General features: G+C 35.6%; 1 protein-coding gene across 1 annotated transcript in view; it reads right to left on the bottom strand.

Moving 5' to 3' along the window:
* kiaa0753 (KIAA0753 ortholog) overlaps nt 1–15,766 on the bottom strand; it is a 33,662-nt gene extending 17,896 nt beyond the window's left edge. Inside the window, exons 1-15 of the mRNA XM_073817952.1 lie at nt 15,441–15,766; nt 14,755–15,292; nt 14,569–14,675; nt 12,643–12,705; nt 12,291–12,512; nt 12,006–12,198; nt 10,783–10,952; nt 9,276–9,409; nt 9,028–9,171; nt 8,783–8,872; nt 6,949–7,036; nt 6,741–6,794; nt 6,355–6,525; nt 4,066–4,141; nt 3,714–3,834 (exon numbers count right to left, since the gene is read on the bottom strand). Of these exons, the coding sequence (XP_073674053.1) occupies nt 3,714–3,834; nt 4,066–4,141; nt 6,355–6,525; nt 6,741–6,794; nt 6,949–7,036; nt 8,783–8,872; nt 9,028–9,171; nt 9,276–9,409; nt 10,783–10,952; nt 12,006–12,198; nt 12,291–12,512; nt 12,643–12,705; nt 14,569–14,675; nt 14,755–15,292; nt 15,441–15,557 (2,288 nt within the window). The 5' untranslated portion in view covers nt 15,558–15,766. The remainder of the gene's footprint in view (nt 1–3,713; nt 3,835–4,065; nt 4,142–6,354; nt 6,526–6,740; nt 6,795–6,948; nt 7,037–8,782; nt 8,873–9,027; nt 9,172–9,275; nt 9,410–10,782; nt 10,953–12,005; nt 12,199–12,290; nt 12,513–12,642; nt 12,706–14,568; nt 14,676–14,754; nt 15,293–15,440) is intronic.
* Nucleotides 15,767–16,259: the final 493 nt, after the last annotated feature.

Below are 16,259 nucleotides of genomic sequence, written 5' to 3'. Positions count from 1 at the left end.
TATCTTAATTTGTGTTTCCGAAGATGAATGAAGGTCACAAGTAATTAATGACAGAATTTTCATTTGTGGGTGAACTATCTCTTTAAAATACAAAACAATTATTTTAAATTGTAATGAGATTTTACAAAATTACAGTTTTTTTAATTCTTCCAAAACCATTTTTTTTACAAAATCTCACCAATCCCAAAAATAATCTTCTATTGTGATTTTCTCCTGGAAAACTGCCAGTGTAACTGACAGAGGCTTGATCCCTGAATCCCTATCAGTCACTGCAGCTCACTGGATTTCTCCAGCGGGATCTTAATCATGGTCACAGTCAATGCTCATGTTTCAACACAGACATTGTAAGAGAGATTGAAGAATAGTCTCCAAGTGCAGTGACATTTTCGAGCTGATGTTTTCTGTCAGGATTAAGCGACTGGCTGAGGATAAATAAATCCAAACAATGGTTCAGATCAGGGGCAGTGGAGAGGAACCATGGCCCATGCAGCCTCGATTCTCAGCAGCCCGTGAGATCCATGCTAACCCAAACACCCATGGCGAATGCACTGGAATATAAGGAGAATAAACAATCTTCAAGTGGAACTAACCGGTCTATGTGGTCACTGTCTGCGATGTCAATTGAATGTTTACATGTAAAAGTATGGTAACACAAATATTACTATAAAAGGAGTACAGTGCCTCTATCTGTCCCCTCAGTCTGTAACCGTTCCAGATTGGTCGGTGCCATTTTGTTTTTTGACAAGGAAAGTCACTGCAGCACTGTATGATAACAGAGAGGCATCAACAATAAGTAAACAATATATTAGCATTTACCTACATAATATCTGTTTTTAAGCATTTTACATTTATTCCAAAATAATAATTCAAGGCAGTAACAATTTAAACGATATATTTTATTTGTGAACTTATGTTCAGCTGTTCTTTTTAATAATTAACTTTTAACTATTTTTGAATTTTTCAGATCATCAGTCACCAAAGCTCAGTAAATATTGGTCACAGACACAGAGATTTACTTTACATCTCATCAAGCTGATTTAAAAACTGACACAGATAATGTTTTCATGCCTTTTTAAATCATATTTTGACATAAAGTGGTTATATCTAAGTGTGTGAGTTTACTTACTTTTTTAAAGTAGTCCTCCCATTAACTCATTATATTGTTTATTTAGACTGATTTACTAATGCAGAATGCTGTAGCTTTACCTTGGACAATGTTTCTTTAGAAAAACTAGTGATTTATCCACTTTTTAATGTTATATTTCGTAATACTGGCATTGTTTTACTTTTAACTATGATTTTTTTTTCCCTCATCCAATATTTTGATGAGACACTGCATCCAACGGGTTTTCCTAGATTGCATTCATCAATTATTCATACCCTGCCAAATTCTGACTTAAAGTTACTTTTATTCAACCATTAAGTTTTGTTTTGACCGGAAATGACACAGGCTTCTCCCAAAAGATAATAAGACGATGTACAAGAGGCATCATTGTGGAAAATAATATTTTTCAGCTTTTATTTACATTTGAACAAAAAGTGGCATGTCCAAAATTATTCATACCCTTTGCAAACTGTCACAGTCTATGGGAAAATCCAAAGTTCTATACCATTCCAAATAGTCCAAGCTGTTCTAAAGCATCCTAATTACCCTGATTCATTGGGAACAGCTGTTTTAATCAACTCCACAGGTGAAAAATAGAAGCTCTCTGCTGTTGGTTTGAGGACAGTCATGGCTAAGACAAAGGAGCTCATTGAGAACCTGCGGCTGCACATTGTGGCTGCTCACAAGTCAGGAAAGGGCCGTAAGACCATATCTAAATGTTTTGAAGTTCCAGTGGCTACAGTGCAAAGTATTATTAAAAAATACAAGACGTTCCGCACTAAGAAAAATCTCAGAGGACGTGATCGGAAGCCAAAAGTGACACCTGTGCTGGCCAGGAGGATAGTGAGAGGTAAAAAAGAATCCAAGAATCACCACCAAGGCCATCCTGATGAATCTGGGCTCTGCTGGTGGCAACATCTCAAGGCAGACAGTCCAACGGACAGTGCACACCGCGTGGTTCCATGGATGCAGACCAAGGAGGACACCACTTCTCCAGATAAAGCACACAAAAGCCCAGCCTTTGCAAATGCTCATCTGGACAAAGAAGAAGATTTCTGGTCTTCTGTTTTATGGTCAGATGAAACTAAAATTTAATTGTTTGGCCACAATGATTTGGCGTAAAAAAGGAGAAGCCTTCAACCCTAAGAACCCCATCCCCACTGTCAAACATGGTGGTGGGAACCTAATGTTTGGGGTTTTTTTTAGCTAGTGGACCAGGGAACCTAATCACAGTAAACGGCACCATGGAAAAGGAGCAATACATCAAAATTCTCAACAACAACATCAGGCAGTCTGCAGAGAAACTTGGCCTTGACAACGCCCCATCGACCCAAAACACACAGCAAAAGTGGTGAAGAAATGGTTAGCAGACAAAAACATTAACATTTTGCAGTGGCCCAGCCAGAGTCCTGACTTAAATCCAATTGAGAATCTGTGGAGGGAGCTAAAGATCAGGGTGATGACAAGGAGACCCTCCAACCTGAAAGAGTTGGAGCTCATTGCTAAAGATGAATGGGCAAAAATACCAGTGTAGACATGCAAAAAGCTGGTCAGCAATTATAGGAAGCGTTTAATTGCCAATAAAGGCTTTTCTATTGATTATTGAGAAGTATGAATAATTTTGGACATGCCACTTTTGTTCAAATGTAAATAAAAGATGAGTAATAATTTTTTCCACAATGATGCCTCTTGTACATCGTCTTCTTATCTTCTAGGAGACATCTGTGTAATTTCTAATCAAAAACAAACAAAAAAAAAAACTTGCTGGTTAAATAAAAGTAACTTTAAGTCTGGGGTATGAATAATAATTTCAGGCTTGACTGTACATATACATATACATACATACATATATCTATTTCCTTTGTACCTCTGTACCTTTGAAATGCTGTATTGCAGCATTTAGAGTTATTTGCTTTTGTTGTCGTTTTGATAAAAGCATTTGCTACATGAATAAATACAAATGTAAATTATTGAAAGGGGGGTTGATCATTTTAGTCAGTATGTAGCAGACAAAATGCACACTTGAAAGGCTGTAATTCCCTGAGATTAGACATGAGATGTTTCTTTGAAGTTTGTGTAGACATTGCGCTCCTACGTTGAGAGAAAAAGAAAGTGGAGGCTGAATGTTTACACCGCGTTGACAGAGCTGAAGAGCCTCGCTGCGAGCCCAAGCCGAAGAGGAGAAAGCATTTTAATCTTCTAATGTATCTATTGAACCTGTTCCACTGAATTTCTCATCATGCCCCTCTCGCTTTAGACAACTCTCACGCCCTCAAGACTGTCCCTTTTTATTCTTTTATTTTCCTCATTAATTTACTGAGCCACAGCTGCTGCCAAAGCTTTGGGCGGAAAGAAGCGAGGCTCCAGCTCTCTCTTGGCAGAACTACAGAAGGAGGAGGCGGAAAGAGAGACTGGCTTTTACCAGCAGATATTTTGGAATTCGATTTCAATGTGGCTGTTATTGAATATTCCCTAAACAGACAGAGATTGCAGTGCAAAAAACACTCAATGTGCAGTTGTCCTGCAATTCAAGTGAGGACTGATTAAATTGTGACTGATCCAAATGTGCCTGGCATGTATATTCTGAAATCAGCAGATAATCACTCACCCAGTCTCCACTGGCTTTTGCAGAAGGATTTCGGCCGTACCGGGTGCATTCAGGACTGGTTTCGTCAGTCGGATTGGCTGAGGAGATCCTGGCCTGGAGCTGGTAATATTCGTCTGAGCGTCTGCAACACACAGGACGTTTTACACTGCTGCCATCTGGTGGAAATCACTGTCGTGTCAGGCATACAAAATGCAGAGCACATACTTGTCTGTCTCTCCAGGGACAAAGCGGGGAGATGCTGAGACTGACCTTCTGATGCTCCCGAAAGGACAACTGATAACTACTTTTGTCAGTCTTCCTGTGTACTATCAATTGGGGAATGCAAATGGTCTATCTGGGTCCTGTGACTCACCTGTGCCTTTTTCCCAGATAAGAGGGTCAGAGTATGAGATCATAGCAAAGCGCCGACGCACCTCTTCCTGGTCTCTCTGGGTAACAAAATAGAGCTTTGTGAGTCATGTAATTTCATAGTTATTCATGTACACATACAGAAGTTTCTTATGATCATCAAGGATGCATTTATTCGATCAAAAATCCCCCCAAAAACAGTTATATAGTGAAATATTATTATGTAATTTATTCCTGTGATGCAAAGTTGAATTTTCAGCATCATTACTCCAGTCTTCAGTGTCTCACGATCCTTCAAAAATCAGTCTAATATGCTGATTTATTATCAATTATTATCAATATCAAAAACAGTTGTGCTGCTTAATATTTTGTTGGAACCTGTGATACTTTTTTCAGGATTTGTTAATAAATAAAAGGTTTAAAAGAACAGCATTTATTTGAAAATGGAAATCTTTTGTAATCATGTAAACTACCAAAGGCTAGCAAAGACTTAACTTTTTTTTTTTTTTAAGTTTCTTATGCTCACCAAGGCTGCATTTTTTTTATCAAAAATACAGAAAAAGGTAATATTATGTAAATAGTAAATATTATTGCAATTCAAAATAACCATTTTTTTTTTTATTTTAATATACTTTAAAATAAAATTTATTTCTGTGATATAAAGCTGAATTTTCATTAGCCATTATTCCAGTCTTTAGCATCACATGATCCTTCAGAAATCATTCTAAAATGCTGATTTATAATAAATGTTGGAAACAGTTGTGCTGCTTAAATCTTTTCTAACAATATAAGTCTTTACTATCCCTTTTTATCAATTTAACATATCCTTGATGAATAAAAGTAATAACTTATTTCAAAGAAAGAAAGTAAGAAAAAGATTACTGACCCCAAACTTTGAAAGGTGGTGTATATTATTGTTACAAAAGATTTCTGTTTTAAATAAATGCTGTTCTTTTTAATGTTTTATTTAAGTATCCTGAAAAACGTATCACAGGTTCCAGACAACAACAAAAAAAGCAGCACAATTGTTTCCAACATTGATAATAAATCAGCATATTAGAATGATTTCTGAAGGATCATGTAAAACTGAAGACTGGAGTAATGATGCTGAAAATTCAGCTTTGCATCACGGGAATAAATTCTATTATAAACTGCAATAATATTTCACAATAATGCATTTTTTCTGTATTTTTAATTAAATAAACACAGCCTCGATGAGCAGTAAAATCTCCCTTAAAAAGCATTAAAAATCTTACTGATCCCAAACTTTTGAGTTGCAGTGTATATTGTTAGAAAAGATTTTTATTTTGAATGAATGCTGTTCTTTTTAACTTTTTATTCATCAAAGAATCCTGAAAAAAGATGCACAGGTTCCACAAAAATTTTAGGCAGCACAACTGTTTCCAACATTGATAATAAAAGTAATAAATCAGCATATAAAATGATTTCTGAAGGATCATGTGACACTAAAGACTAAAGCAATGGCTGATGAAAATTCAGCTTTGCATCACAGTAATAAACTGTATTTTAAAATATATTAAATAGAAATCCATTATTTTACACTATAAAAATATTTCAAAATATTACTTTTTTCTGTATGCTTGATCAAGTCTGATCCCAAACCTTTGACCTTTTGTAATTAATACATTATTGCTCAATAATTAATTATTTTTAATACAATAATAATATTTTTATAATTGTTATAATAATAACAACTTTTACTTCTAACTTCTAATATTTTTTGTTATTTTATTTTATCATTACTTTATAATTATTTAAACAACCTTTTAATTGTAAACATAACAATAATGACAATGCTAATAATAATAACAATCACAAATAAATAACTAAGAAGGAAACATATCAAGCTCACTTCATCACATTACAAAAGTGTGGCATCACTCCAAACTCACTCATCTGACGGTGTGTTCACACGGGGCGCAAGCGTCAACGCTTCCCATTGACTTTGAATGGGTGACGTCAAGCTTTGCCGAAAGGAATTGTGGATCCGTCGGCGGCGCTTCACTCGCGTTGCTCGCGGCAGAAGTTGAGAAATTTTCAACTTCTGCCGCGAGCAACGCCAGTGAAGCGCCGCGTCAGCCAATCAGATCGCTCTATGCAAATACAGTGGCCAGGCGGCAGCCAATCACGTTCATCCTGTTCAAGAGCAGAATTTCATTGGCTGACGCTGCTATGACCATAAACGTCAGCCACGCCTTCCGTTAAGCGTTGACGCTTGCGCCCCGTGTGAACACACCGTTATAATCTACCCCTTTAGCTCCCACAAACTGACCTCCATCTCCTCCATCCTCAGCAACATACTCTCTAATGTGGGGCCCTGCAGCTGCTTCTCAGCGTCAGTCACGACCACCTGCTGCCTCTCAGTCACCCACAGAGCTCGAGCTGCATCCTCCAGAAGATCTTCCAGAAGAGCTTCGCTCAGTATGTCCGCACTGGCCCCAGGCTGTCCGCATTTACAAAACAACACAGCACAGAATATTACCACGCTATGATTCGTATTTAAATCTGCTACTTAGAAGATTAAAATGTTCAAATGAATCCTTCTCACATTTTTGTTTTGTGTGAACATTTGTAAATTAAACCTTCATTAAAAATTCAAATTACAAACATCCTCAGTGCTGAAGATCCAGGAATAGGAAAGTGAAAGAAAGCTCTCACCTTATCTGCAACCTTCAGCTGCTCTTTGAGTGTGTTACTTCCTGCTCCAACCACCTGCCGCACAAATATGAGACAGAAACAGTAGAGACAGGGTTCTGTATTCACATCTATGCCAACATACACAGTGTTTTCAGTGCATGAAGTTCAATTCAATTCAATTCAAGTCAAACATTATTTAGAAAAAACAACATCAGATGAATGTGTTTACCTGTGCTTGATCCAACAAAGGTTGAATTCTCTGTCTAGCAGTCCGCTCAGCTTTTTCTGCCCATTGTGTTGGAGAGCCCACTGTGGTCCTACAATGGCCACATATTGATACACATCCATGCAAACACACATCAATAATAAAAAGTTAAATGTGACCCTGGACCATAAAACCTTAAGTAGCACAGGTATATTTGTAGCAATAGCCAAAAATACATTGTATGGGTCAAAATGATCATTTTTTCTTTTTTTCCCAAAAATCATTAGGATATTAAGTAAATATCATGTTCCATGAAATTATTTTGTAAATGTTCTGCCATATTTATATTAAGACTTAGTTTTTGATTAGTATTAAAACTTCATTTAGACAAATTTAAAGATGATTTTCTCAATATTTAGATTTTTTTTGCACCCTCACCCACATTTTCAAATAGTTGTCTATGGCAGCTCATAAAACCACTTGTGGGAAAGTTGTGAAATTTGGCACACTGAAACTCCTCCTAGGCTATTGCTCAGATTTGTACAAAATTTGTACCATTTTAACTTCAGACCACGGCAACAAAAAGTTACGGAATTTAAGTTGATTTCGCGAATGAAATCTACGAAAAGCAAGCAAAAATGGAAGTCAGGCTGTATCTCCACCACGGTTTGGCATATTGTAACCAAACTTGGTGTGTGTTATAACAAGCAAGATCTGAGGCTGCAGTGCCACCTAGTGGTCAAGAAATATGGAAAATGGCTATTTTTGCTTATAACTTCAGAATGGTTTGGCCAAAAAACAATTACAAAACTGGTCTCTTTAGATTCATTGTAGCATTCAAAGTTAAACCATTTAAGAACACATTTATCTTCAGACCATGTTGACAAAAAGTTATGGATTTTGTGTCGATATACGAAACAGTTTTTGTTTAGTGCATCAACGAATTTGCTGGAAAGATGCCAAACTGCATCTGAGGCTGTATCTCTGCAAAGCTTTGACATATTTACACCAAACTTTGTATGTGCCATTGTCACCTCACACTGACTACTGATTACTAATGAAATTTAAAAAAAAAAGCTAATTAATTTTAATTGCATTAGCCTATTGTAATGAAAGCGGTCTCAAAATATTCCTTGGGTCATGCCGACAACATAGATACCAATTACGCCATATATTGGCTGAACAAAATTCGGTTTGCCATTTTGATTTATGTTTAAAACCTACTTTTTCAAACTCCTCCATGACCGTTCGTCCGATTTTCAAAAAACTCAGATCAGATCATCTTCAGACTGTGCTGATGAAAATTTTGGGATTTCATGTTGATTGATCAAACTGCATCCAAAGCTTAGACATAAAGACACCAAACTTTGTGTGTGCCATTGTCACCTCACACTAAACACACCACATCGATTTAATAACAGCGCTACCTGTCAAAAGTGATAAGCCATTTTTGGCTCATTTGCCTCTGATGTGCTTGACCCTGTAATTGCTACTTGCAGCTATATTTTTGCCTGTTTCTGTATGTAATGTAGTGGCATACTTATTAAGTTAAATTACCAAATAGACGGACGATGAGACTTAAAAAAACACTCAAATTAATTTCCAGCCAGTTTGTCTAGATCTGGATCTCTACACATCATTATTCAAGTATCCCCATTGCAAACGTATTATGTCAACAGCCATTTTGCTAATTTACATTGATGGCAACCAATGAAATTTAGTAATAAAATGTTCAAGAAATGCATTGCATTATCTCATGTTAATTAACTTAATTAAGCAAGCAGCTGAACTCATTTCTTGCGTACACAGTTCATTGAACCAATGGTTAACCGCAATAATGAGAGAGCTGCTGTCATACCGGAGTTTGTTAATGCGGTCAGTCTCCTCTTTACTCAGACGATTCAGTTCACTTAGCCTGTCTGCAGTCACCCGATCCAGCCAGGCTTGCCTTCAGCACATAAACATACACACCAATGAACATTAGCAAACGTGAGCATTTTAATGTCACAGCTGAGGATCATAGTGATGATCATTTAGTAAGAACGAGAGCCTAATGATAAAGAAACGTCTTAAATAACTCAAAGAGAGGGTTTCATTACATACCTGAGGGCATTTTGAACTTGTTTCTTGTCATGTGATGTAGGGCTGAGCTGTGTGCTGCCACTGGGTCTGGTTTGTGGCTTCTGCTTTTCAGGGCTGTTTTTTGGTGAGAACAGACATCTGGGCTCTGGCCGGCTAGACACAGCACTGCACAGGTGTGTATATATACATGTATTTATTAGGAGAACACAAAGGTGCAAGCATGTCCTGTGTGCAAGAGAAATATAGATAAGAAGGATCAATGTACTGACTGTGAGCGAGGAGGAGAGTGAGGGGACGTTGGTATCCAAGGCACGCTGGGCTCTTTTTGAGGTACCTGGTTTTCCCTCAGTCGGGATGAAACAGTGGGCTGCTGGAAACTGGCATCACGAACATGACCTGCCTGCTGAATGAGAGACAGTGTAACTTTTAACACTTTTTTTTTTCAAGAATCAACAAATGTAGACTAGCATTCAAATATGTGGGTTCAGTAAGATGTTCTAATATTTATGAAAGAAGTCTCTTGTGCTTAACAAGGCTGCATTTATTTGATCAGAAATATACATAAATTATTTCGTGAAATATGCTACCAGTCAAAAGTTTTTGAACAGTAAGATTTTGAATGTTTTTTAGAGGTTCTTCTGCTCACCAAGCCTGCAATTATTTGATCCAAAATATAGCAAAAAAAACTGTAATATTGTACAATATTTTTAATTATTAAAAATAACTGCTTTTTGTTTGAAAATATTTTAAATGTAATTTATTCCTGTGATCAAAGCTAAATTTTTAGCATCCTTACTCTAGTCTTCAGAATCACATGATGCTTCAGAAATCATTCTAATATGCTGATTTGTTGTTCAAGAAACATATACAAACAAACAGTAAAGTAAATTTTTTGATTAATAGAAAGATCCAAAGATCAGAATTTATCTGAAATAAAAACATTTTGTAACATTATATACCATTCAAAAGCTTGAAATCAGTATATTTTTTAGTTTTTCGGGGGAAAGAAATGATAGAAACTAATACTTTTATTTAGCAAGGATGCTATACATTGATCAAAAGTGATGATAAAGACATTTATAATGTTACAAAAGATTTCTATTTCAGAAAAATGCTGTTCTTCTGAACTTTCTATTTATCAAAGAAACCTGCAAAATTCTACTTGGCTGTTTTCAACATAATAATAATCAAATCAGAATATTAGAATGATTTCTGAAAGATAATGTGACTGGAGTAATGATACAAAAAAATCAGCTTTGAAAATCACAGGAATAAATTATATTTGAAAATATATTGAAATAGAAAACAATTATTTTAAATAGTAAAAATATATCAAAATTGTACTGTTTTTGCTGTACTTTGGATCAAATAAATGCAGTCTTGGTGAGCAGAAGAGGCTTCTTTAAAAACAAAAAATCTTACTGTTACAATTAAAATATGCTTTCTATTTTAACGTTTCTTAAAATGTCATTTATTCCTGTGATGGCAAAGCTAAATTTTCAGTAACCACTTCAGTCTCAGTGTCACATGATCCTTAAAAAATTCTAATTTAATGATTTTGTGCAAAACGTACATTTTTTCATGACTATGTGATGTTAACAAAACAGCATTTATCTAAAATAAATATTTGTATTTCCACTTCTGAACACTTTAATGCATCCTTACTAAATAAATTTAATTTCTCTCAAAATCGTATTGACTTTAGAAAGGTAGTGCATCTCAATAAAAAGTAGAACTAAACCAAGTATAACTTTTTTTAATTAATAATAAACAAACCTTAGCATGGTCTGGGTTGATGGCACTGGTAGTTTTGTTGGGTTTCTGTGCTTCTGCCTCTTTCAGTTTTTGATGACGTAAAAGGCTCTCGAGTCCTGCTTTCAGAACTTCATTGCGTTCCTTCACCAATGCTTGTGAGGTCCTGTGAGATTTTCCTGTCAGACTGCCGCCTGCATTTATGAACAAAATCTCAGATTTTCTTTTGCAATACCCTGAAATCAAATACCTGCAAAGGGAGCAACCAGCTCACTCTGCAAACCACTTCCACACAAGACAAATAATTCAATACTGAATTTATTTTTTATATAGAGTGGGCCAAAAAACATTTTGGACAGTTGAGTTACACTACAAAAAAAAAAAAAAAAGATACAAAATATCAAATAAATTCTGCTAGTTTTGGAAGTACTCAGCGTGTTTGTGCGATAAAATAAATAAAAATATATTTCTTTAAAATAAATGTCACTTGTTTAGGTGTTATACATTGCAAAGACATTCAGACACTTTTAAATGTGGTTTAAAGGAGTAGTTCACTTTCAGAACAAAAATGTACAGATAATGTACTCACCCCCTTGTCATTCAAGATGTTCATGTCTTTCTTTTTTTAGTCATAAAGAAATAGTGTTTTTTGAGAAAAACATTTCAGGATTTCTCTCCATATAATGGACTTCTATGGTGCCCCCGAGTTTGAACTTCCAAAATGCAGTTTAAATGCAGCTTCAAAGGGCTCTAAATGATCCCAGCCAAGGAAGGAGGATCTTATCTAGCGAAATGATCGTTTTTTTTCTAAAAACATTTACAATTTATATACTTTTTAATCTCAAATGCTCATCTTGCAGATCCAGACAAGACCAGGATTTGAGGTTAAAAAGTATATAAATTGTAATTTTTTTTTTTTTTTTTAGAAAATAACCCATCGTTTTGCTATATAAGACCCTTCTTTTCTCAGCTGTGATCGTTTAGGGCCCTTTGAAGCTGCATTTTGAAAGTTCAAACTCGGGGCACCATAGAAGCTCCATTATATGGAGAGGAATCCTGAAATGCCTTACTCAAAAAACTGAATTTCCTTAAGACTGAAGAAAGATAGACATGAACATCTTGGATGACAAGGGGGTGAGTACATTATCTGTACATTTTTGTTCTGAAAGTGAACTACTCCTTTAAGTGTCCAAATTCTTTTTGGGGACACTGGACTTATGGACAAAAACAAAACCAACATGACTCACCACCAGGCTTTTTTGCAGCAGCTGGCTTTCGGGCTTTTTGTGAGGTCTTCTCAGCTGTTGCTCTGGCAGGACGGGGAGGAGACATGCTGCGGGTCCTGACCCTAGTAGAAGTCTTTTCCACTGGGTTGACATTTTGTAAATCTACATCTCTTTTCTTGGTTGTCTCCTGCTTACTTAGAGCTGAGTCAAGCGTCTGAGCAATCACAAACAAAACAGCATTAAATTAAGGTTTTGACATTCATTGAAAGTTTATTGTATTTACTATTTATAGATATTGTACATCACCTCTAATTTCTGCAGAATGTCGAGGGCTGTCTCTGGTACGGCAGATCCTTGTCCCACCTCTGCTTTGGCTGAGCAGAGAGAGAGCTGGCGAATCAGCTGCCCCAGCTCTTTGCAGTGGGTGGGCACTCTGTTCTCTGCAGGGTCTGACAGCTGGTTGATAAAAACCTGCATGGCTCTTACAGCTCCCCGGTGAGCAGCAGCCAATCTGTCCATTGCCTTAGACTGAGAAGACATTTTAAAACCTCTGTATGAATCCTTCTTGCACTTTAAGATGAAGCTATAATCAAAATTTAAACTGTTTTGGTTTTTTTTTTGGTTTTTTTTTTTGGGGGGGGGGGGGTAAGTTTAGTACCTTTTTGGTGTGTTTGACATTCTGGGAACGCAGCTTGTCTAGATCCTCCTGTATTTCTTTAACCTTGAGCAGAACAACAAAACAGTTTCATTGTAGATCTTTAAGGCTGCCTTTTCATTTCTGACAAATGACAGACCTGAAGTGATTCCTGTACAAGAATGCATGGCTTTGCATGATTTTCTGACTTTATGCATATGCAGAATTTTTGGATTCAAATTGACCACCACAAGCGCTGAAATATTTAAACATTTGCAGCTAAACCTGTACATCATATCTGTGAAATTGTTGACTATGAATAATAATGTCTGTAAACATTGTTGAAAACATTTATTTTAAATGTATTGATGGTCATTGGTTTTGTGTGGATATATTCATATATTCATTATTCATTCATTTAAACAAGCAGAATTCTGAATAATTATGTCTTAAATAATTAGTTTATAATTTTTTTACGTTAATTAGCCATAGAAAGCTACCATGTTTTACTTGCAAACATATTGGCTGTCATTTGTTTTGAATATATATATTCATAAATTCATTATTCATTAATTTTACCATGGTGAATCAATATAATTATGAATGATTATGTCCAAAAAAATTATTTTGGAACTATTTCACAATTATTTACGTTAATTAGCCTTAGAAAATCTACTATGCTTTTCTTTTAAATGTACTGGTGACAATTTATTTTGTGCAAATATATTCATAAACTCACTATTAATTAATTTTACCATGATGGATGAATGGAATTGTGAATAATTATGTCCAAAATAATTATTTTAGAATTATTTACGTTAATTAGTCTTAGAAAATCTACTATGCGTTTCATTTAAATGAACTGGCAATAATTTATTTTGTGCATATACACTACCGTTCAAAATTTTGGGGTCAGTACATTTTTATTGTTTCTTTTTTCTTTTCTTTTTTTCTTTTTTTAAGAAATTAATACTTTTATTCACCAAGGATGTGTTAAGTTAATAATTAAAAGTTTATTCAAAATTAATAATAAATAATTTACATTGTTATAAAAAATGTATATTTTGAATAAACACTGTACTTTTTAAACTTGTTCTTCATGAAAGTATTTGGCAGCACAACTGTTGATATTATCCAACATTGATCATTCTAATAATAAATCTGCATATTAGAATGATTTCTGAAGGATCATGTGACACTTAAGACTGAAGTAACAGCTGATAAAAAATTCAGCTTTTCATCACAGGAATAAATTCTATTTTAGAGAATGTTAAAATAAAAAACATTATTTTATATTGTATAAACATTTTGCAATATTACAAATTTTTTTCTGTATTTTAAATCAAATAAATGTAGCCTTGATGAGCATAAGAGACTTCTTTAAAGACTATTACAAGTCTTACTGACCCCAAACTTTTGAACGGTAGTGTATATTCATAAATGCATTATTCATGAATTTTACCATGATGGATAAATGGAATTGTAAATAATTATGTCCAAAATAGAAATTCTAATAATTTTATTATGCAATAATTTATCATTTTTATATAATTTATCATTTTAAATGTACATTAACTAGCCCTAGGAAACCTACTATGCTTTTCTTTAAAGCTTTTCAAATGTTTTCTGCTTTACAACCAGTTTGAAAGTTCTGTTCGACTTCCATTTGTGGGTGAAATGCGCCAATCAAACATGAATACCAGAGACAGTGAAAAATCTGCTAAACTTCCTTCTTTTTTTTTACTTATGATACTGCTTCTTCTTCCTCTCTCGGCTTACTCCCTTGTAATCAGGGGTCGCCACAGCGGAGTGATCCGCACAGCCGATTTGGCACATGTTTTACGCCGGATGCCCTTTTTTTTTTTTTTCTACTTATGATACTAAAAGAAAAAATTCTTTCTTAAAAAGATCAGATCACCTTTGTGTTTGTGAATTGCAGTGCTCACAGACCTGCTGTTGTAAGACATAGATGATGCGTGCGGAACGGGCTGCCTGCTCCTGTCGCCGAATCTCCATCCTTTGTTTCTCATCAGGCTCCAGAACCTCTACAACACGTCCTGCATAAAAATCCACATGTAAGTTACACCTCTTAAAATGTTACAAAAATAAATGGGTTCTTAGGATTAACAAGAATACCTTTATTAGCCAACTGCTCTATCCTTTGAACATATGTGCTCAGCTCCTTCTGTAATTTACGTATCTCCTGTGTGAGCTGAGGTTCACCGCTGTTGACTTTCAGGTCGAGGTCGAGGTCTTTGGTGAGTGTACGGCCCTGTTTAAGTTGGCTGTTGGATTCCTGAGGAGTATAAACAAGCACCTGAGCACCATTTTTCAATTGTTTCTTTGGACCCGACGTCTTTGGGTTGACCACATGAGAACTGTAATCCTTGTGGCTTCTTTCAGGGCTGATATTGTGGAATGTTTCTACTGGTTCAGGTGATAAACAGCTGATGGATTCCTGACGTTTCCTGCGCAGATCTCTTCTAGCAAGTCTGACAGCAGCCTGTAAGCGATCTTCTGAAAGGACTGAGAGACGTACAGAGCTGCTGCTGCTCTCCAGATCATCCTGCCTCTCTATACGGGGTGTAAGTTTCTCTATTATGATGGGAGAAGGGGGTCCCACGCGGGTGGCTCGGTTGAGAACACTGGGTGTCACTTTGTTGTTGAACTGAAGCTGTGATGAGAAGAATCAGAGCCAATGAGAATGAATTGTTTTTTGACATCAAAATCAAGTTTTATTTATTAAACCACAAGAATATTGCATACAGCATTACATTATACAGGACAATACATATACAATGTTTTTGCATCAGTTAACTTACCTGTGTTTGCTGACCAGTCATTTGAGAGCCAGGGGAGCCTTTTTTAATCCATTCACGACTCACAGCGCCCAATTCACCAATGGTCATAGCAGACCCCCTTTGGAAATCTGAAATCATCCTGATAATATATTTTTACGAACTGTCTTGATGGTAGAAATACGGGTAATCCTTCTCAGAGCAACTAATTCTCTACTGACTGATACGAACGACTGCGAAAAGCGATTGATTTATCACATGAAACGCATAGTAAATAGACAACCGACGAGTAAATCTGCGGTATTATGGTTAACATGACAGACAGTTGATAAAGAGAAGCTAAAAATCAAGATTTGTTTATAGGAAGTGTCAGACAGTTTAAAGCACCGCCTTGACAACAAAACACTTCTTCGTGATTGTCTGTCAGCTGTTATAATCGAGCGCGGTCATGTTGTCGCCCTCTATCGGGCTGAGTTACGGTCTGAGGTAACTAAAAATGTTGAATTTATTGATTAATTAAGTTTTAAATACAACATTGCAATGTTATGTTCATTTATTAATGTTGTACATAAGGAGAAAGGAAAACTTTAACCCCACCACCCCCAACATACAGATACACACAATTCAGATTCAGCATTAAAACGTTTTTGTAAATAAAATTAAAACAACAAACTTTGGGTCCATATATTATTCATTCAAAAGTGTTAGAAATTAGGCTGAAAAAGTACATTAATAAAATTATGAAAAGTCATTATAAACCATGGAACCATGGAGTTCTTTTCTCAAGTATTTTTAAAATACTTGAAAATGTGTTGTTCTTTTACTCGTGCTTTATTATCTGTC

This window comes from Garra rufa, chromosome 14 (genome assembly GCF_049309525.1).
Source record: "Garra rufa chromosome 14, GarRuf1.0, whole genome shotgun sequence".
Classification (NCBI taxonomy): domain Eukaryota; kingdom Metazoa; phylum Chordata; class Actinopteri; order Cypriniformes; family Cyprinidae; genus Garra; species Garra rufa.
This window is presented reverse-complemented; position numbering and strand designations above follow the sequence as displayed.